General features: G+C 40.0%; 1 protein-coding gene across 1 annotated transcript in view; it reads left to right on the plus strand.

The window, feature by feature from the left end:
* Positions 1-24305, plus strand: part of LOC124117861 — a 28498-nt gene that overhangs the window by 3158 nt on the left and 1035 nt on the right. Inside the window, exons 3-4 of the mRNA XM_046479887.2 lie at positions 1572-1732; positions 6134-6308. Coding sequence (XP_046335843.2) covers positions 1572-1732; positions 6134-6308 — 336 coding nt within the window. The remainder of the gene's footprint in view (positions 1-1571; positions 1733-6133; positions 6309-24305) is intronic.

The raw sequence follows: 24305 nt of genomic DNA on the forward strand, positions 1-24305 counted from the left end.
CAATGTTTCTCCAAGCTACATTCACAGCTGAATAACCTGAGAACAAACGAACTATTCCGAATGAGCTCCGTAAATAGGAATTATACATACATTTCTGCAGTCTGTTCGGGAATTGGAAGGGCCCCATATGCTCAGTTTGTAAATACAGTACATGATCCCCCCTGTCAGCTCCACTGCTATGTTATTCTTCTTCATTTTCTGTCTTCTTCATTGTCATTTTAATACTCTGTCCATGTGAAAATGTTTTTATTTTATGTCGAAAGGATAGCTCTTTAGAGCTAATGTTGGACGTTTTACCCCATAAACGAAGTTAAATATATATTCTTGTATATTGTAACTGTTCATTTGCGTTGAATTGTATTTATTTTAAATTTAATATCAGTAGTACCGTTGTACATGGTCTTCAAAGGATAATTTGCTATTTCACATGTAAGTAAATAATTACACTTCGTCATGTTTTATAGTCACTTTATGTCACCATACAATAGGCTATTAATCAAATGTAGGTAAGTTATAATTATTCTCAAAAAGATTATATTTAGAAATGCACTCCCATATTTGCACTATTTAGTGATCCATTGTCCCAGGTACTCAACACAAATTGCCAAATCACTAAATTCAAGCACCTGTTGCTGAAAGCTGTATCTGCACTTGCTAGTAAAAAAAGTACTGTTATTGCGTAGCTTCACACAGGTGTGAAAATACACGTGGCGACAGTGGTTTATCCAAAAACATATATACAAAAAGATTCAAGGTAAATTTGTGGAATGATAACAATGTATATGTTTGGTATTTCTTGCCACAAAACTATTTGGATTGAATTCTCGTTTATTAAATAATGTTTCAAATAAATGTCAAAGGTTTTTGTGTTTTACATACAGTTTACATATTGTTGTAGTTTGTTTCCATATTGTTTCTGGGGGCACGGGTGGCCCAGTCGTCTAAAGCCCCGCGATTCGCCGTGCAGAGTTGCGTCCCTTGGGCGCTAGAAACCTATGATTGTGGGTTCGAATCCCGGTTCGCCCCGATTATGGATCTAGGTTTGTCAGCACCATACCCGTGCTCGCGGGTTTCACCAAAGTGGTCAACGTCTGAGACCTGCATCACTTCGAGCTTTCCTCCCACATTAATCTGACACGCCTTGATATAACTGGAATACTGTTAAAAGAGACGTTAAACCAAACTCACACACTCACACTATATTGTTTCTATGGACATCAGCATTATTTAAAACTCAATTTGAACTTATTTTCTCTCTGGTAAATTGCCATTTTCTCATTGATGCTCTCTATCTATTATATGTTCAAACCACTGGTAACGTTGTTGGATAGTTATTTTCATGATTGGTATACAAACTTTAAACGCTAATAATTAAAGGCCAAAAATGAATATATTTCTAGTTGTGACAACATCTAAGATACGTGTCGATGTATGTCCCTCCTGAGAGGAACGAATTGCCTGCATTTAAGACGTAATTGAAAACATAATCAGAAGGAAACATGTATTTGGGTGGTTTTTTGTTAACAAGGAATAAAGGAGATGTCATCACCTTTGTTTTAACGCCGTTTCAGAACTTGCAGACTCCAGCGACCAAACGATGAATGTGACCAGTTCGCTTGCAGGGGACAATGCCTGTTTTACCTGGGACTATGAAGTCCCGCCCTTCTTTGCAATCGAATGGTATTTTGAGAATACACAAATTGCTGAGACATCTGAACCATCGTTTTCACTGGTATGTAAACTGGACTATTACAAACATAAAATAAAGCGTTGCGAGACACTAATCATTTACGAAAGTAAAACAGAAAGATATTTTGAGGCTGATAGGCACATGTTTGACTTAATGTGTTTCATGTAAGACCAATTCGGAATATTTATATTCATACAGTCAGCCGTTTAAGGCAGCCGTTTGCTTCATTAGTCGTTTAAAATATTCAAACATGATAATATAATTATCACATTTTCTTTTCTTTTCATCTTAAGATTATACTAATTATCCTGGAAGAATATTGCATCAAATACATTGAGAACAATAGCATATACACGATAAGGTCGAAATGAGGAAGGTCAAAGGTAACCACATTCAGTCGAAGACTGAAGAAGAACTTCATACTGGATGATTAGTAAAATACATACCAACAGCTCTGGTGACATGACCAGTCAGTGATTTGCCAAGGACAGGTTTCTTGTAGGTCATATGACATGGTTGTCTATGTTGTCATCAGTAATGAGCGATATGATCCGACCAAGTGTATTAGAGAGTAAATTTTTGAATGACTGATTCCCCAATTCCAAACTCCAAAACCGATCACAACATAGCATTTCACCACGTCCACAGCCTTATGGATATATATGTACCCTATGCATAAACATCTAATAATAATAATAATAATAATTATAATAATAATAATCCTCAAAGGGTTTCCTTGTACCAAATCCTCAAATGTAGGCACCACTTGTAGGCTATCGCTGCTACGAAATTGGCGGGTGCCGGGGTGTCCAAGTCTGTTCTTAACCAATTTGGATCTCGAAACAACTCTGTCCAAAAATAGTCACCGGAAATCGCCGCTACGAAATTGGCGTTTTCCAGGGGTGTCTCAAATATTACCACCTAGCGGTGTTACCTTTAGCATGCAACCAAGAACAAATAATAGTATGTATTGCACACTTAATTCATGTAAACTTGCAATATTTTCTGTCAACAACAGATATGATCTTTAAAGTAAAATTTTGGTGAAAAAAAAAATGATCAAAATCAAAATCCAATATGCATGGAGACAATTCGCAGTGAGTTTGAATGCATTTTGTGCAGGAAATTCAGAGGAGTAGGGATTTGAAGACAGGTACCCCAAAACCCTGTAAAAACTTTGAATCCAATATGGCTGCCAAATCAGGTGACCGATGACCACAGACATAGAACAAAGCAAAGGAAAATATTCTTGCCCATGGGCCTGCCCGTAGGCCAAACCTTCTTCTCGCCCATGGGCGAAATATTTCAATATCGCTATAAAATCGTTGATTTAAGTTGAAACGAGTTAAATTTTGTGTCATGATACTTGAAAGAAATACATTTATGTATTTGCGAAACAAAAACATGAGTTTCAAGTAAAGGAACATATTCTCGCCCATGGGCCTAGCCATGGGCCGCTCTTCGCACATGGGCAGGCCCTTGCAAGATATGATCTTTAAAGTTAAATTTTGGGTGAAAAAAAAAAAGATTAAAATCAAAATCCATTATGCATGGAGACAATTCGCAATGAGTTTGAATGCATTTTGTGCAGGGAATTCAGAGGAGTAGGGATTTGAAGGAAGAAAAAATAAGAAAATAATTGATACTTGAAAGAAATACATTTATGTATTTGCGAAACAAAAACATGCGTTTTGAGCAAAGGAAAATATTCTCGCCCATGGGCCTGCCCGTAGGCCAAACTTTCTTCTCACCCATGGGCGAAATATTTCAATATCGCTATAAAATCGTTGATTTAAGTTGAAACATTTATGTATTTGCGAAACAAAAACATGAGTTTCAAGTAAAGGAACATATTCTCGCCCATGGGCCTAGCCATGGGCCACTCTTCGCACATGGGCAGGCCCTTGGGCCACAATTCACCCATGGGCAGGCCCATGGGCCACATAGTTTAAATATTGAGTTCTTGAACATTTATTTTTTCATTTTTTCTTCCTTGGTATGTTCCCATGAAAACAGCATGTTTAATTTTGTAAATACCTTTGACCGTAGAATTTCTGGACTATTGGGTTTCCAGAATTAAAATGGGATGTGTTATAAATAAATCGGCCGATAACAAGTACCAAGTTGTCCGACCCTCCATTGTTCTCGGTGCCTAAGTTTTTTTACCGCCCAATCTGTTGACTGACATCGGGAGAGTACTCGAGCTTGCTACCAGGAATATTGGCCCTTCTGACAATCTGGGTAATGCAGAAGGCTGCAGTGTTGGGGAGTCTTCACATTCTCTGACTGGGCTGGTGTAGAGAGGGCAGTTGATTATGAGCCTAACCAGCCTGACTGTGCCAGGATCACCAACATTCTCTTTGCTACATTTTTTATTTTAATCTGTACAAACTACTACTACTACTACTACTACTACTACTACTACTACTACTACTACTACTACTACTACAGGACAGGGAGGGATATTGTACTCACACGGGATACCTCTCTGTGTGAAGATCAAACAAACCCTAAATAAAAAGTCGCGTCAGGTGAACCGGGAGATTGCCCAATTTAACCGAAGTGTGCGATGGTTCTTGAGTTTATCAGATGTTAGCTTTATTAAACCATTTGGTTTTTTTTAAAAAAAAGGTTTCGTCTCCTTTCCACATCGATTCGAAAATATCGACCTTAACAAAAGAAACCGAGAAAAAATATGCATGTCCTGTCGATAACACTCCCCATTTGGAATAGATGGCTTTGCGCCAAAATCGGAAAGTGTGTAAAATATCCACATAATACAAATATATTATTTCTATTCGGAACTGCTCGTTTATGATAGTTGTCAAGATACAGAAATAATATAGGCTGCTCTGAATGCGTCATTTGCTCGTACCGAAACTTTACAAACCTCGATGCTGATAGGCTGATTAGAAAGTTCATCTGACACTACCCCAGGGATTGTCAGATCTATATGCAGACAGGTATCGCGTCTGAGTAAAAGATCTGATTTTAGTTACGTGTCCATTCACAAATTGAAACAATATGTTAACCCAGAATCGTGTACGTAAAAGAACAGTGTGAAACCAAAAAACAACAACCAACAAGTGGTATAAAATCAAGAAATGTATTGCAAAATTCACAAAGTTTTCAAATCAATGCAAATTACTGCACAGCAATTACAATGGCAGTAAACAGAGTGGTAGTACAATATTCAACGGCATATATAGAGAATCTCACCTGAGTGTCTTTTGATATCAAAAGACACGAGGGTGAGATTTTGTTTATCGTCCAACATCATTCTTCTAACGTTTTCAGTTTGTAGACAGTAATAAGCAGTGTCTTGAGTGTAAAAAGTACTGCTAACAGCTTCAGAATCAGAGCCGTTAGTGATGTCATTTGATTGTGACATCAGGGTTATCGATGACATCACAATGGTCTGCAAAGCATTGTGATGCAATTTCATTTCATCTCACCCAAGCGATATCTCCTGTTGGCGCCAGTTTGGGATGATAAATTATGAAGGCAGTGGTCAGTATGAAATACCAAAATATAGTGGTGAGAGCAAAATCGGTGATAATAATATATATTCACCCAGCGTCGACAGTTATCAAGCGTCCGTGATGGGTAAGGCAGGGAATCAGGGATGATGAGCGATCCTCACGTGCAAGCTGGTTCAAAAGCGATGAAATGCATGCGAGACGAAATGTGTGAGAGAGTGTGTGAGAAACAATGCTGTGAGGCTCCATACAATGCTGGGCGAGCCACGCCATTTCCGGAAGTTATTATACAACTCTCTTATCTAAATACAGTAACTTACTGCTTACCTTTAATAGTACTACATTCCTCACGAGAAATCACTGTCCAAACACAATGCAATAAGCGTGTACCGAATCTCAAAAGAAACATTATAACAGTTAAAATCATTGTTAAACAATAAAATACACTTCCATATAACAATGTAGATTGGTTTTATACAGACATGGTGGTCTGTACCTTTCGGAATAATTTGATGTACTTTTTCGCTTGTTTCTAACGATATTGTACTACACCAGCGACAATGAAGAAGCTGAAATAGTTTTGTCAACAAACAAGATAATATTAACATAGCTGTGGCAGAGGTATTAGGTTCACCGCACGGATTCAATAAGACATAGTCAATGAACCAGCTTCAGGTCAACCACTTAATAATAGATACTGGGCCAAGCAAACCAGTGACGGATGGCCTGGGAATCGTTCCACACCGTTGTAGCACAATTACACAAAATCAGCCAGGTCACACATGGTAACTCGCCGATCCTCATGCTTTTACTCTCAGATGTGTGAATCATGTACAGACTCAGAATCAAAACTTACATCACTCACTCCTCTCATACATCTGGCCTTCATTGTGAATCCATCCCTTTATTGAATGAGTTATTTGAGCTTGTTGTCTCTAAATACCTTTAGTCGTTCCTTTTACAGGATGTACTCCATATCAACAAAAAGTACATTCGTCGTTTTGTCCTGCAAAGTCCCGGCAATGTTGGATTTAACATAACACGTGTGACGAAGAATGACGAAGGAGATTACAGATGCGTCGTGACCTTGAAAAGCACTGCTATCCCGAAGGCGTTGAAAAAGAAGTTACGAGTTGAAGGTAAATTTTATATTCATAATACCAGTTTTGAGATTAAGGGAGTTCTATCTAACAATGCATCTTGAAGATATGAAGTATATAGTGACCAGGACAAATCATCGATGAAAACATATCATCAATACATTCAAATGTGTACAGAACAATCACAGCTTACAATTCACTACTGTTTAGAATCTGCAAACAGTGGCACACCACTCAGTTTAAAACGCTTTATTGTTCAATGTTTGGACTAAAATTTAGATATTTGTGAAACAGACATAGATTTCCGCACTCTAAGACAAGCAAAACAAACACAAGGGAGGAATTACAGTTATATAGAGTATTTCTCACCAGTAAAGGTTAGTGATTTGACCAGAGGCTTGTTGTCGTCAAAGTCACTTATCCTCAAACCCACGGATGGGCATATTAGGATTTAAGTTGTATTTGTTGACGTTCTTCAGCTAATGAAGAAAGTGGATCACGCGAGCAAATACTATGATGCGCAAATTCCATATTGGCAATGAAAAACACCAAAACGCGATTAAACACCAAGCATCATTACCTGTGCATACTGCGGACAGTTACGTTGTCCCTAACGTTAGATCGTGAGTGACCTCCCTTAGCCTAACACGTAATATATATCTTGAAATGTAAGTTGCATCCTGTAAGATAGACAGAAATCAAGATGCCTGAAAATCGGAGGTAAGTGAACGTTCTCTGAATTTCGGGTGAGAGTTTGAGCCCAACTAATGCAAGATGAGCTGTTACTAGCGGGGATTGTCGCCAGAGGCAATGAAGGACAATCTAGAACTGAGATTGGTTATGGTAAGTGGAGCAGTCTCTGTTGTAACTACGAATAGATGGTTAACTTCAGTGCACCGCGTATATACATTATCTGGCCCGCCACGAATCCATCATCATTCATTGTCTGAATAGAGGTAGCTCTTTAACAGTAGACTGCAGACTTTGACACTTTAAATTGAAACTAATTTTCCCTACAATTTGCTGTTGCACCTCTATTCAGCATTATCATCGTCCTGACCTGCGTCCGACTTGGTTCTGATGTCAGTAAACACTAGCGTCACTCTACGCACGCGGCACGGTTCGAAAATTATATATTTGCAACTTATCCTTCATTACTTATTGCACACTTCTCTTACAAAGGAAGTCTAACTGGAAATGAGTGACGATCTTGTTGCGTCTTCAGTAACTCTTTTGCCCAACATGACTTCCATGACAAGCGTGACATCTGGTGTCAGAACACACGCCCCCTATATGTCTTTATTCTCTTCTTCGTCACGATATGGCTGAAACATTGCCGATGTGACGTAAAGCATGAACTCACTCACTCATTATTCTTTCTTCGCTGACATAGCATGGCTTGAGAGACGATATCTTACCTAGATTTTCGAAGAATCTATCCTTTGATGTTTGATTTTCAAACTGTTCAGATGGTGTGTTATCCATCCATTTTGTCTCATCAGACTTGAGTATTTAGCATATTCAACTCAATGAAGTAAAAAATCCCTGCCACTACTTCGGATCGTGTTTTTTTTATATTGGCCGCCATCTCTCTTGTTGGCAGGTAGCGCTAATGTTTTTCTCGACAGCGTGATCCATGTTTAATATGAACATTGATTGCATTTATTACGTTTATCCTACATATTATCAAGTATTAAACTTATCTTCTGTGTGTAATATGTTTTTACTCGCTCGTAAATCTTCCACCGTGACGTCACATCACAGGACTAATAACTAGACTTAGGTTTTATGTCATTTTGGGGTATACCTTTTACTCCCACGTTACAAATATTTGCTGCCAGCAAAAGGAACAGCAACATGCCCATTGCAGAATGTCAGACCATGTCTCCACCTCTTGAACGTCCTGTCTTTTAGTTCCCAGTCCCCAAGAAGACTACATCAAGGTGTCCAACCCGCGCTACCTGGAACCCCTACATGGTTCAGAATGACCATGCTGACGCTGTTGCACATGTCGGTCAGTCCAGGCGACCATCTCAGATCCCTGCGTCTCGAAGACGCTTACCTCTATGTTCCAGTCCACCAAGCACACAGGAAGTACAACAACGGCCACTACCAATGGGCAGTTCTACCGTTTAGAATTTCAATGCCACTGTGGTTATTCACGCGCATTACGATGTCGATCGTCTCCTACACCGGAGTTGTATCGGCTTCATGTCGCACATAGACGACTGCCTCATGAACCACCAAGAGAGGCATCAACTCCTTTATTAACAGGATTTCAACCATGCGCCTGCTTCACCAACTTGGTTTGTTACTCAACTGAAAAGTCGGAACTAACACCGACACAGAGCTTGACATTCATAGTAGGTCACTTCGATAACTCCAGCGGTCTCCTGCATCTCCAGATCGATGGGACAAGATTGACACATATATCCAACTGGCACTGACATGCCCTCAATCCGTCCGTCATAGGCATGTGCTAGGGGCAGGGGAACACGTCTACAGCTGTCTTAGCCAGCAAAAACGGAGCTTGGTCACTTTGCCGGATCACCTACGCCAATGCCTCGACTGGTGTCTGGTCCCATCGTACGCCTTAGATGGCGTCACATCACCTGTTTGTAGATCGGAGAGATGGACAACAGTGACAGTCATAGTGTTCTTCAAAGGGAAGGCACCCACTACTGTCAATATTAATTGATGGCAAAGAACTTTGCCATGGCGTGTTGTTTGTCGTCTGTCCGACAGATAAATTCCGCTCTGAAATCGTTGACAGGAAGAGCCTAAAACTTCAGGAGGGTAAGAAGCATCATAATCCAAATGAGATTTCTGAAAGGTTTTATTCAAACATTTTTTTAAAAGATTTGTCTTTGGAAACTGAAACATTGACCTGGCGTATATCATTACAAAGGGCTTCAGATTCATTTATGGAAATAAAATATATAAAAAACAAAACAAACTTATTAAAAAAACAAAAAATGTCTGTTTGTATTGATTTCAGATCACTGTTGACTGTGTGGTGATGATAAGTAAATGATTGAGATTATATGGTCAGTCATGGCTCTTATATAACTGAAATACTGCTCAAAACGTGCTAAAACCAACAGACTCAATTTACAGGAAGCATACTAACTCTTAAATTGCAGCATGTAACTATAAATTGACAAATATTTTCAGAACCAAAGTAACTCTGTACAAGGGCCACAATGACTGATATACAGTTTGAGTTTGCATGAGTGAAATATTAAAGCTGCACTCGTCAGTCTGTAATAATCGATAATTAGACATTTTGCTCACTAGAGAAATATCTTCCAATAAACTCTGCCCACTGTAAGTACTCTGAATTGCATTCTCATTTTGTAGACAATTTTCAAGAACGCCTTTACTTATTTTTTGATTGTAAGAATGACTTATGTAGATGCAAGAACACGAAAACTCTGAAACGCTCGCATCACAGGGAATTTATTGTCAATGTCATATCGTTTAACGTTTCACACTGAAAGTTTCGTTTGCATCACGAACTGTTAACATTGAAATGATGCCTCCAGTGACGAAGTGACGAGGTGACGAGGTTTAGAAAACTACAATACAAAGTAAAAGAAATTGTAGTTTGTGACATTTAGACCTTAACTTTCTATATATAAACATGTTTTTGACATTTCTTAATATATATGCATTAATTTCACTTTTTCAACTTAAGAAGTACAATAGCATATACATGCATTTACCTATCATCACAAAATGTCAGAAATACAAAAAGAAAACTTACATTTGTGCTCCAACATACTTTCATACAGACTGTGACAATCGGCAGGCAACATGGAGGATCACACAGCACATGTCCATCTAATGCATGGGGATTGTGTGCTCACACCTGATCACATGACAGGAAGAAGTGAAACTGAGGCTTCAATATACATTTCAGATTATACAAAAAACTCATTGCTGAAACCCGGGTTTGAACTCACAACCAGCAACCTTACTGGAATTCAAGTTTACATCTTTATCCTCTGGACCACAGAGAAGCATGAGACATCCTGAACAAATTAACATCATAAACCTAATCAATAGAAAAAACTTTCATCTTGGCATATTCACACTCAGCCCTTTAAACACACTTAAGGTGTTTAACAGATAAAGGAAATGTAAGATGTAACTATGATATTCAACTGCAGTATATAACTATTCAGCATCAGCTGGGACAAGCAGGACAAGTTTGTGAATTGGCCTTCGAAGTTCCGAGTCTTTTGTCTTGAGTACCACACTTCTCACTTTGCCATCACTCTCTTCTAGTGAATGGTTTTTCAGGCAGGTCCACCATATACTTAAAACTATCCGAGGCAATGTCCCATTGCATGCCCAATGCTCTTTCCATTGGAACAACATCATAGCTAAGATCAACAGCTTGTATTTCCTTTGAACGGTGCTCTTGAGGAATTGTAAATAACACTGCTTTGCCGTTGCTTGTAAACTTTGTTAGATTGAAACCACCATCTGCACATGCCTGTCTCAGGTTTCTAATCAAATCAGTTGCTATTTCATCGTTTTCTACAGACTTCAAACAATCGTCCACGTAGAAGTTCATTTCAATGGTTTGTGCAACGTTGTCATCATATTTGCCTCTTGCTTTACTTGCAGTACTTCTCAAAGCATAATTTGCAATCGTTGGAGAAGAAACGGTTCCAAAGGTGTGCGCTGTCATGCGGTACTCTTTCAGTTCATTGTGGATGTCACCATCAGGCCACCATAGAAAACGTAAATAGTCCTGATGCTTCTGAGGAACTTTCACCTGATGGAACATCGATTCCACATATCCCATAAAAGCAACTTGATCTGATCGAAATCGAGTCAAAACACCGATGAGAGAGTTGGCTAACTCCGGGCCTTGGAGAAGAACATCATTAATAGACAACCCATCAGATTTGGCACTGCAGTCAAAGACGACTCTTATTTTGTTAGGTTTTTTGGGATGATAAACTCCATGATGGGGTAGGTACCAAAGATGTTCAGGCTTACCAAGTAGCTCGTCTTCAGGAATTTCAGTTGCATATCCTTTAGCCAATATTGTGCTCATGAATTTCACATAATCTTTGTGGTAAGTATCATTCTTTAACATTTTCTTCTTTTGCCACAGAATTATTTTCACAGCTTGTTCTTTATTACAGGGCATCAAACTATCATGTCTGAATGGAAGAGGTATTTCAAAATGACCATCCATAAACCTCAGATTTTCTTCAGTCTCCTTCATGAAACGTTGATCTTCAGCAGAGTAACCACGCTCGCCAGGAGTTTTCCCAATGTCTTGCTCATTGAAAGCCAGTTCAAACAATCGAAGTACAGCATCAGGTGAAACACATTCTTTAATCTTCACGTTTTCTTTCAGGACAATTTTGTTGCAAACAACAGTTTTATCTTGAGCGTTACACTTGATTTGAAGAGGTCCATTAATTGTCCACCCATGCTTGTACCTCACTGCAAAAGGTCCATTTCCTTGTGTGGGAATAACTTCCAGTGGTCGAAGAGCGGCTGCACAGTTAATTCCAATGAGAAGTCCGATATCAAGATCCGGTAGGTATCGTGGCAGCATATTTGAAACATCCTTAAGATGTGGAATTTTCATCAACAGTTCAGGTTTAGGAATGTGCTTGTGGTCAACAGGCATGACTTCCTTACAAAATGTGCGTGGCAAACTTAGAGAATGGTTGTCAGCAAGGTCAGAGATAACAAGATCACATACCGCTTGCGTACTGATAAAATCAGTTCCATTCATCGTTTGCAACTTCAATGTTGTCGGGGTAGAACTGGCAGAGAGTTTGTCTTTAAGGTCTTCAGTAATGAAGCATCCTGTGCTGCCATTATCCAACACGGCATACGTTGTAACAACCTTGTCACTTCCTTTCTGTCTCACTTTAACCGGAAGAATAGGCTGCAGAATGGTGTAAGACACATTGGATCGTTGAGAACCACAGAATGTAGCACCTGTAGTTACCTGTTTTACAGAAGTGTCATCACCGGTCTTCTCTTCTGTTGAGTCAGAGAGTTGCTGCCTCCTGATTGGCTGAAAGTAACTATCATGCAGAGCAGTTGGGTGACGCTTGCTGCAATACTTACAAGTCCTCTTCTTCATGCAACCCTTGGATGTGTGATTCAAGCCATAGCAACTGAAGCACCTGCTGGTTTCTTTTATATATGCCCGCCTTTCATCTAAGGATTTCTGTAGAAATGTCTTACAATCATCTAGGTCATGTGATTGCTTACAGAAATAACATCGGACAGAACTGCGTTTAGTTGTGTCAGTAGTAACTTGAGTTGCAAAAGTAGTTGAATGAGACTTGTTCTTATCAGGATGCTTATCCTTACGATTAGTGTCTTCAGGTTTGTAAGAAAGAGCCTGCTTACCAAAGGTTGGTTCATTGGCAGATCTTGCGGCAAAGTCTATGAAATCAACCAGGTCCTTGAACACAATGTCCTTTCGTTTATCCATTCTCAGCTTGGTGACACGATCCCTCCACTTGGATTGGAGAAACAGTGGTAGCTTTTGAACAATGGACTGCATATTTGGGGCATGGTTAAGAACATTCATGTGAGATATGCTTTGCATTACATGATAGCATTTGCTGAGATGAACAGACAACTGTTTCAAGCCTTTATGATCATCATTCCTCAAATTAGGCCAAGAGCGAACTTTGTTCAGATATGCAGAAGAAACTTTATATGGATCACCATACTCCTTACAAAGCATGTCTCTTGCAACAGTGTAACCAACAGAGGTATCCATGTGAATGCAACCCGAAATAAGTTCTTTTGGCTCACCATGCAGTTGCTGGTCCAAGTAATACAATCTGTCTGCATCACTTGCTGTGTATGGGATGATCCGAGGATCAAATGCCATCAGAAATGCTGAAAACTCGGTAGGATCTCCACTGAACTTGGTTAACTCTGGTTTGGGGAGAAACATAGCGTTGACCATCTGCTTCTGAGTTTCTACAACAACATTCCCAAACATTGAAGACTGACTAACAGGTGGGACAAAATATTCCTGTTGGTAATTACTTTGTTGATTCTGACCTGAAGGGACAAATACAGTTGCAGAAGGATTGAACACAGGACACCTTGACTGACTACAATGTCCAGACTCTGATACTGTTTGATCAACACTAACACTATTCACAGGTGGAAAATTGTTACCAGATTGAGGCAAAGGACTAGAGAAGAACGAAGTTTGCTTTGTCTCACCGTGCTCCATTTTGATATGTTTTACCCCTTCATTGGTTCGTTGACCTTCTATCTGAGCAAACACCTTTTCCCTGGCTGTTGACTTGGCGACCTGGATGTCTAATTGAAGTTCTTTCACCTTCATCTGTGCTTTTAACATGGACTTCTCAGCACGAAGCTCAGCAAGTTTTGCCATTTCATGAGTATGTAAAGATTTGATTGAAGAGCTACGTGATAATCTTGAATTCAGAGAATGCTTTGACGTATTAAATCTTACTGAACTGTTCTTTGATACAGAATCATCTTCAACTTCATTCGTCATTTATTTTTCAACAAACTGAATCCAACTCACCATTGTGTCTCTAAAGTTCAGGAAAGAACAAAGTTTCTCCTCAGCTCTCTTCATGACACTAGTTTTCTCATCTTCCTCAAGTTCACTGCAAGAAATATCTACACATGTTCTGTAAGAGAAAAACAAATCATTAAATCTATCACAACCAGTTTTGACCAAATGTAAATCGTCATAATTGTCCATCAAACGATCAAGTTCATTTTTCTTCTTTGTACAAGCTGAAAGAGCAGCAACAGTTTTAGCTTTCATTAAACGTAAATGTTCACTGATTCCCTTTTCTGTTAAAGTTCTCTGTTGACGTAAACGTCTACAATCATCATTCTCACCATCCAAAGGATTCTCACGATGAAAGTTTTTCTCAACGTTCTGTCCATCAGGGACGTTACAAACATGAACACTGTCGTCTTGTGATGCCATTATCTCACATTAGCACAACACACGATCAAAATCACAATACTGGATCACGACATCAAATGTTCACACAAACTTCTTGGTTTACCAGTACAATCGTTGAACACTGCTGACCTTCCAATCTTCCAAGGATTGTTCTTATACAGTCAATACTGCTGGCCATCAACACTTGTACTGTTTACCTCTACAGTAGTTAAACACTGCTGGCCCTCCGCACACTCCATGAACATCACGGCGGAGTTAACGTTGATATGTTGCCTGCCTATCACGGTCTGTAAATTTTTCTAAACAAATGTAGATGCAAGAACACGAAAACTCTGAAACGCTCGCATCACAGGGAATTTATTGTCAGTGTCATATCGTTTAACGTTTCACACTGAAAGTTTCGTTTGCATCACGAACTGTTAACATTGAAATGATGCCTCCAGTGACGAAGTGACGAGGTGACGAGGTTTAGAAAACTACAATACAAAGTAAAAGAAATTTAGTTTGTGACATTTAGACCTTAACTTTCTATATAAACATGTTTTTGACATTTCTTAAAAAATATGCATTAATTTCACTTTTTCAACTTAAGAAGTACAATAGCATATACATGCATTTACCTATCATCACAAAATGTCAGAAATACAAAAAGAAAACTTACATTTGTGCTCCAACATACTTTCATACAGGCTGTGACAATCGGCAGGCAACATGGAGGATCACACAGAACATGTCCATCTAATGCATGGGGATTGTGTGCTCACACCTGATCACATGACAGGAAGAAGTGAAACTGAGACTTCAATATACATTTCAGATTATACAAAAAACTCATTGCTGAAACCCGGGTTTGAACTCACAACCAGCAACCTTACTGGAATTCAAGTTTACATCTTTATCCTCTGGACCACAGAGAAGCATGAGAGATCCTGAACAAATTAACATCATAAACCTAATCAATAGAAAAAACTTTCATCTTGGCATATTCAACTTAAGTGATACACATCCATCCTCGAACATATATGAACCCTCATCATATTATTACGTATGAACATTACAATTAAATTATTAGTTATACCCTCATTGTTTTAGCATAGGATACTACAAGAGTTGTGTGAATAGGTGTTTGTTTGTTTATAAAAGCGAGAAAACCATTGCCATAATAATATAAATCTCTGCTTAAAGCAAGAGTATTTGTACGATTCCGACTATACCAGACACATGTGTTAATAAATCACAATATGCCATCATCAGCTGTTCATACAACAAACATCATATACCTCGTGTATGTAATAGATACTGGACACGTCATATACCTTTCCCCCACCAGTGAAGACACTAATAAGCTTGTTTCCCATATATAATGATCAATCAGCTATTCATTTAAATTTCCTATTTGTTTCCTCAACCACCAGCTTGTAAAGAATGTCAGAAATTTGGCAATTTCTCATACCCATATGAATATAGAAATACGTGATTACAAGGACGTGATGTAAAGTCTAAGATAATTTTGCTGACATCCATCATAAATCAAGGTCACTAGAGATCGCACTGAAAAACAAGGTACAAAATTCAAAGATGCAATTTATACATGCAATGTTCAAAGATTCAAAGATATTAAATGTTGTAAACTTCTGTCCTACATATTAGATGATGCATCTACCTCCACAAGAAGTTCTGGTGGTAGAGCTCATCTACAGAACACTCATTCTAAATGGAGGACACAATGTTTACATTCGTCTCCTTCCCGGGTATTGCTGTAAAGTTAACTCACCCACGTGCCTCTGACATGTATGTGATTGCATGTCGCCTTCCGTCCACTAATGCCCTTCACTTTGCGTATAGCACTATCTGACTTATATGATGAGTTATGTGTGCAGGGTGACACAATTATCCCAGGCGATCTCAACTCGGATATATGTAAGCCTAATGTTACCACGCGACAATCTTCTGTCTCACTTTGTAAGCACTCGTTATTAAGTGAATACTATTCAAGACATTAGCTCATATACTTTCAGGAGCAAGCAGAACATAAACAAGTCTCTGATAGATTTTTCCCTGATTCCTTCCCATTTGCAGAGTACAGTCAGTGCTGTAATTGTAATTTCAATTCTTTTACATAGAATTCAGTCAGTCAGACAGTCAAACCAGGCTTAATCCAAGAAATGTTGTTCTAAATTAGAAACTCGCATCCGATTAAGTTATAATGCACCGAAAAGTAAAATTGTTGTGTTTCATAAAAAGAAACAATTATTGTGTATGCATGACTATCACTTTGGAGATTATAACATGCTAACTTCAAAGCAGAGACAGTTACACGAGGAAAACCAAGGGGATAATTTCGATTGCCTATACATCATACAAGCAATCTAAGCGAGAATTCCGACGTCGTCACAGACAGTCAAAGCAGACTTGTTCCAAGAAATAAATTAGAAAAAAACACCTTGTGAGACTAAATGGGAATACGTTTTATAAGACGGTGAGAATATTGCTTAAGCAGAAATTGATAAACTTGCATATGATGACCGTAATGTAAGAAACCCCACTGTCAGCTTTGGGGTAGGTACTAGGCGGATCTGGCAAAACCATATGATTCTGACCAGTTCGATCAAGACTTCAAAGATGGCATTGATCATGACATTGGTAAATTAGCCTCTTGTAATGAATCTAATTCATGTGTTGGGTCATTCAACAGACTGTACACCGATGATTAAGGACAATAACGTATTCGAGCTCGTCGACTGTACCACTGCGTAATGCTAACGGATCAACATCGGCATAACCGGTTGATGAGGGCCCGCCCAGTTTGACGCTGGCAAGTGCGTGACTAGAGTTGAATGATGTTTTCTGATGAAAGCAGATTTTGTCTGTACAGAAATGATGGTAGGGCTCGTGTATACAGACGACAGGGTGAACGTTTAGCGCCAGATTGTGTCGAACAAGTTCGAGCATATGGAGGCGGTAGCGTTATGATCTGGGCTGGCATCTGCGGTGATCTCACAACGAGGCTGGTTGTTTCCAGTAGTGCAGCCATATATTCAACAACAACCACGTGGCGTTCTTTTTCAGCATGATAAAGCTACGCCATATACTGCAAGGCTAACAACCAACTTTATGAACAACGTCAACATTCATGTCCTACCATGGCCCGCATGTTCCCTAAACACATATGGGACCACCATAGCTGACTATTGAGGAAACGAATCGTGGCACCAACCATCGTTCAGGAGTTTGAACAATGTCTCATTGACGAATGGTAGGGAATCCGCCTGACTTCATCCGGCGTCTAACGTCATCAATGCGTCAATGTGTTATATCGTTTATTAATGTCCAAGGTGTACACACCTTATTAATTAAACACTCTTTTACTGCTTTTTAAGTTTTTTTCTCACAACTTCCGTAATGTGTAATTGACCCCACGTAACTTTGTGTCTCAATCATTGAATGAGATGAAATTTTCTGTTCCTGATGATCAATTATTACTCTATGATGTTTTGAGATATTTACCTGGAGACTAAAACCCAACCTAAAACACCATGATTATTATCCCGGATCTGTCCATGGATGACCCCTTGAACAGCGTAATTTCAAATCGCATGAGAAATTCAGTATGACCTTTGAAAATGGATTTTCTTCATTTCGTCCTTCAGCACCGAACCTTAAAGCTCTTTTTCTCCATAGTACTTAACATACTAACATAACACAGAACAAAGCAGTTTGAAAAAATCACATGGTCTTTGCTTGGATATAATTCGTAAAACTTACTTATTTAACACAATATTTCGCTCATAAAACCTTAATTGCTTGGGCATGTTTTGGGGTATCTGTAAGGCCCTTCTCACCAATGCAATGATCACAAATTCAAAAAAACTTGGCTCGCACTTCCTAAAATTATAGATTGTTTCATACTTAAGAACTTCGTTAATGCATAGCTCATTCAGGAATGTGGCATTAAGCTCAAAATGTCTCCCTAACTGGATTATGGCGTTATGTACATGGCGTTACATTTAGGTAGCCTTCTCGCACATGTTTTCCTCAAAACTAATAACAATTAAATGGGAGTCTAATCCTGCCATTTACAACTAGAACTTAATGCATTATACCATTACTACTATGGTTGGATCGGTGTATAGTGATTTGACTTAATATCACAACAGCTAACGAAATCTACAAAGCAATTTAGCTTTCTACATAAACATATATAGTTTAGTTGTAAATCCTAACAATGTTTGTCCAATAACTTGAATTTAACTGTTGACTTATTGCAGCATGTTAAGGGATGTATGAAGAAGCTCAGTTTAAGTTTTACATCGTAATTTTGTTCCACATGCTCTCCATTACCATAGGTTTCACCCTTTGATGGGAGCCACTTCATGAAGGTGGCGGATGGCGGCCATCTTGGATTTCCAAAATGACCACCATGTAACATCTATAAGTGCCAATATCTCGGCTTCCAAGCCACTTGGAAGGTCAAAATATACATTTTCTTGGGCAAAGGAATGCAATAACGCTATTTAGAATGTCACTAGATGACTATTTGTGCCATTAATCAATCAGTATGTTTTAGATACATGTCTGTTTAGCGACTGGTACTGTTATGTCTGTTTAGCAATTTGCAGAGCTACAGACAAGCAGCGTTTTTGCGTAAAAAAAATCCAAACATGTTTAAAAACCCAATTACCTTCAATTAACTTGCGTACAGAAACGCATGTATTCAGTGAAAAGCTCAAATGTATAAAATCAGCACGAATAAATACCCAATGAAGCTTTTTCAGCATTCCTACAAATTAGCTAATATTCTGAAACACAATTATGAGATAATTTACTTTCCGAGTCAAGCCTATATATTTAGAACAGTTATATACGCCTGATACATTATTTCATTTTTTTGGAATGTTTACACATTTTGGGGACAACTAAATAGAATGATGAATTGATGTGTAAAAAAAAATTGGTTACCCAATGAAAAATATAAATAACTCAATTAAATCTGTAGAATAAAAACTCAATTGCTCAGTTATCTGGAGCTCTGATCTTGTACTGTTATATGTCTGTTTGGCAACTTGTACTGTTGTAACAGACTGTCATGTCTTGTTACAAATTTCTTTCGTCCAAAAAATGGATTGGGCATTTTGTATCGAATGCCAACAACGTACAACTGAAGCACTACGGTGCCGTTTAAATGCACCAGGAGCTGAAGACAGATCTGAGCCATACAAATCCTTCCCAGACAATGTGCATGCTTTCAGGGAGCTGAATAAATTCCCAGTATCCCCCACTTTTGGAAAGGACATTGATGTGGACAAGTTAGTCAGACATCAAGCACAGTGGCATAAATCTTGTCACACAAAATTCAATGTGAACAAACTGTAAAGAGCACAAAAGAGGGGGGGGGGGGGGGGGGAGGAGCTGGAGCTGGGGGGGGGGGGGGGGGGGGGAGGAGCTGGAACTCCCGAGAGTAGTGCTGCAGATAAGAAACGACATCCCTGAAGAAGAACCCCTGTATAATTTGTAGACAATCCGATGGACATTTTCACGAGTTCGGGACTCTTAAGGCGGATGACAATGTAAGGGTTATGGCGACAGACCTGCAAGAAACTGAGTGATTGTCCAGAAGTGAGGGTGGTGACATCATTGCAATAGATGCAAAATATCACCTGGCTTGCTTGGCTGGACTCCGAAATCGACATTGTTCGCTAATGAGGCAACACCATGACACCTCTGATAGTCAGAAACAAGAGAAGGAAATCGAAGCCAGAGCCTTTGTTGAGCTAGTCACCCATGTGGAAGATTGTGTGGAAGGTGGTCAATTCTACTACAAGTTTTCGCGAACTATTTGAAAACCGCTTTGTTGATCTTTGTGTGCGCAAGGAAATCAACAAGGTTCGCTTCAAGGAACAAGTCCTTAAATACTTTCCATATGCCCAGGTGCAGAGTGGTGGAAAGCATGTGATACTTGTTTTCAAACAAAGAATGCAGGAAATGCTGAAGCAGGCTTTGAAGTGTGACTATGAAGAGGATGCACTGATTCTGGCCAAGGCTAAGAAAATTGTGCGGGATGATATATACCAGTCCAATGGGTTCAACTTTAATGCCTCATTTCCATCTGAATACCAGCAGGACTCTGTTCCCACCAATCTCAAGTCTCTGGTGGCCTTTATGCTGGTCGGAGCCAACCTGAAGGATCAGAGCTCTGATGCCTCACAGACGATCTGTTTAACTTTCAACTCTTGGCATTCCTTGGAATATGAACGACCCTTGCCACTTTACATAGGACTAAGTGTCACGGTCAAAGAAGTTGATAAATCAGGTTATGAAACTTGAGAGACAGCTGGCTACTGCCGTTTGTGAGAACATTGCGAAGAATGGGGTTGTGTATCCTGCTCAGCTACGTAAAGGGCTTTCACCGTTAGTGCCCAAGACAACCTTGAACATAACCCAACTAGCACAACAGCCAGAGGGTCCTTCCATGGCACAGGCATCAGTTTATTTCAGCTTCCAGGATTGAATATGCATGCCCTCTCCAGAAACGAAGACAACTTCACCATTGTGCCAGCAGTTGCACTCAAGAAGGCCAATGTGGCTGTTCCCAATACACCCAATCCGGTCAAAGCTGTGGAGGGACACCTGTAGACATATGTAGAGAAATGTTGGTGCGAGCAGTCACGCAAGCTGTTCGAAAAGGAGGAGCTTGACAAGGGGGACATTGTGGCTTGGTCAGGCTACTATGCTTCTCTCGAATGCATATCAGATGATGTACTGCCTGCTCTCACACAACTCTTGCCACTGTTCTTTGAGAAGGATACTACAGCTTCCACGATCAAGCAGGGGATGCCACACAGTTTCTGAATACTGGACAGATCCCAGTAATGGCTCTGGTTTCACCACTATACGCACTGGCCAAGTTTGTTCAGTGGAACTGGCCTCAAACACATGGTGAGTTAATTGTGTAATCATGTGTAGTGGTCTCCATATTGTAATGACAATGTGGAACACATACGAGGACATGGAAGCCTCTGGGTGGACCGATGCACTGACAGAGGCCGGTATCACATCCTCCAGCACAGCTGAATCCTTTCTCAAAGCATCACATCTCACTAGGACAAGACATGCCCGCCAAGTGAGTGCTCTGTGATTGGCCACGCTGCAGCAGGATGCCCTCTTGGACATGGTGACTGAGGGACCACATGATGAGAAGACCAAAGATATGATCACCAAGAGTCCTATATTTCAGTACTGGGATACCATCCTGAACATTGAAACGCTGGGTCAGATATTTGTGCGGGCCCACAGAGAACCGGATTTCCCCCTCTATGTGGAGGCTATCGTCCCATGGTTCTTCGCCCATGATCATCAGAACATTGGCCAAATGGTTTCCTATCCACAACCGTGACATGGAAAGCCTGCTCGTGTTCATTCAAGAGGAATTTGAAGAACATGGTCTTTGGGTTATTCCCAAGACCACAAACAGATTCCCAAGCATACTGATAGATCAGGCTCATGAGCAAAATAACGATCTGGTGAAGGGTTCTGGGGGTGCATTGGGACTTACCGAGAATCCGTCAGCTTACAAGAAGTGGATGATCACAGGACCTGAAGAAGCACGACTTCTTCGAGTACATTTCAGAAGAAGACAATAAACAACAACACCATGAAGAAGGCATGTCTACACAGAAAACATTCAAAGAGCAAGCACTGGCTCTAGTGCACACCATCAGTGGGATGAGCAATCCGTTCCTAGATGATACCCCCCGAACTTATAATGCTGGACACACGAAATGTGGTAAAGACAGTTCGCACTGTGGAATCAGTGGGCAGGGATCAGTACAACAAGTATCATAAGACACTTGTTAGCGACCGCAAACGCTCCATTCACGAGCCCATCAAAAAGAATTCTCTGCCTCTTTGCAGATGCCGAACACCCAAGACTATGACCAAGCAGGCATGGCAGATCTCGATGCTGAAAGAGACTGTGGGACTCTTCTCCCGATTATACATAGCCATGCAACACAGAGAGGGGGACATAAACGCGTTCTTTAGCCATGAAACCCATCCATCCCTTTCTGTCTGACAGAGGGAAACTACATCTGGGGAAGAAGTCAAATCTGCTGATTGTTCTGACACAGGAGAGATGTCAAAGTACTCGTTAGTGCTGATGTGGTGCACTTCCTCTTCACTACCGACATTACCACATTCGACGAATATGCCAGTGGTGTCTTTGTTCCCCACATAATAAAACACTTGGAGACCTCCGAAAGAGTTGACGTGGTCTGGGATACTTACATCACGAGCAGCATAAAAGAGTCAACAAGGGAGAATGATACGGCGGAAGGTGGCTGTCAGAACAAGCTGCCAAGGAATTGGCCAGATTCCCTGCATGACCCTATGAACAAGCAGGAACTCTTTAACTTTCTCTCTAACAAGATTGCATGCACTGTGTGGCCAATTGATAAGCAGGTCTTAATGAGAGTGGTCGGCACAGACACCAGGCACTCCATACTGCCACGTAACCATGAAGAGGCTGATTCACCTGCTTAATGCCCTGGAGCACGGCTGTTCTACCTGCTTGGTATGCACTGTGGATACAGATGTTGTCGCTATCCTCATTGGCAAGTTCTATGTCCTGCTCGCCAAGAATCCAGCTGCAGCTTTTAGCACTGGGAAGAACTACACATATTTTCAAATAAATACCATCTGCCATTCTCTGGGCAATGAGAAGTCCATTGCACTTCCCATGTTCCACTGTTACATAGGCTGTGGCACAACCTCGGCATTCTTTTCGAAGGGGAAGGAATTGGCATGGGAGGCTTGGAATTCCTACCCCGGGACGAATCCGCACACTCCTGTGACCATAGATGTCCACCACTTTCAACTTCTGGAACGTTACAGTCATCTTTGACAAGACGAGTGATCTGGAATCTGTCAATGAAGCACGGAGAGAGTTATTCTGCCAAAAGAACAACACGATGGAACACATCTGAACTATCACAGCAGCCGATACCCAGTCCAGAAGGATGTGGGTGGACTTTGGATAGAGACAACCGGGTCTGGCTTCCTGTGTGGAACATTCTGCCAATGGCTTTCGAAAGCCTGCAGTGAACTGGTCAAGTGTGGTTACAAAAGCGCGAGTGTCTGTGGTGCAAGGCGCTCATGCAAGAAAGCGCACTGGAAATGTACAGAGCTTTGTAGCTGCAAATGTGAAAGATAACAGCTGTGTTGGTACGTGATTACTTGTTTTATTGTATTAGTTCATACAGATACATTTTGGAATCTAATATGTGTGGACACTTAGAAACAGAGTTGAAAATTATGTGGACACATTGAAAGAATTAACATATTGAGTGATTATTGGCAACAATAGTCATCTAGTGACATTCTAAAAAGCGTTATTGCATTCCTTTCCCAAGAAAATGCATATTTTGACACCAATATTGACTTTCTAAGTGGTTTGAAGATATTGGCACTTATAGATTTTACATGGCGGCCATTTTGGAAATCCAAGATGGCCGCAATCCGCCACTTTGATGAAGTGGCTCCAATAAAAAATTGAAACCTATGGTAATGGAGAGCATGTGGAAAGAAATTGGTGGTTTTATCCGGCATGTCCCCATCCTTATTAAATCTGGCCCTAAGCTGCCTGACTATAAAAGGTAGTTGACCAGTAATGGTCTAATGACTTTATAATTAGCAGGACGTTTCTCATTTGTATTTCTGTCTGATGGCGATAGCTAAACATATAGTAAAACGTTATAGCATTTCAAAAGTAAAATAAACCCTGGTAATGTGTATGTATTTTGCGTGTTTTTTACTTTATGATACCCTATATGGGTACAATGTGTGAAGCCCATATTGCTGGAATCTTGCTAGAAGCGACGTAAAACACTTACTCACTTTTATGGTAGACATGTATCAAATACTTATGATAGTTTACACGACGTTTAACACTCCTTTTTAGAATATGTACATACTAACCCAAGCAGCCATGTTGAAATTTTAATTGTGATCTACTTCTCAACATTTCAGAACTTTGGAGCATTCATAGGTACAAGGTGGCGCACGCTTATGATAGTTACACA

Source organism: Haliotis rufescens, unplaced genomic scaffold, assembly GCF_023055435.1.
Source record: "Haliotis rufescens isolate VD_foot unplaced genomic scaffold, xgHalRufe1.0.p SCAF_18, whole genome shotgun sequence".
Classification (NCBI taxonomy): Eukaryota; Metazoa; Mollusca; class Gastropoda; order Lepetellida; family Haliotidae; genus Haliotis; species Haliotis rufescens.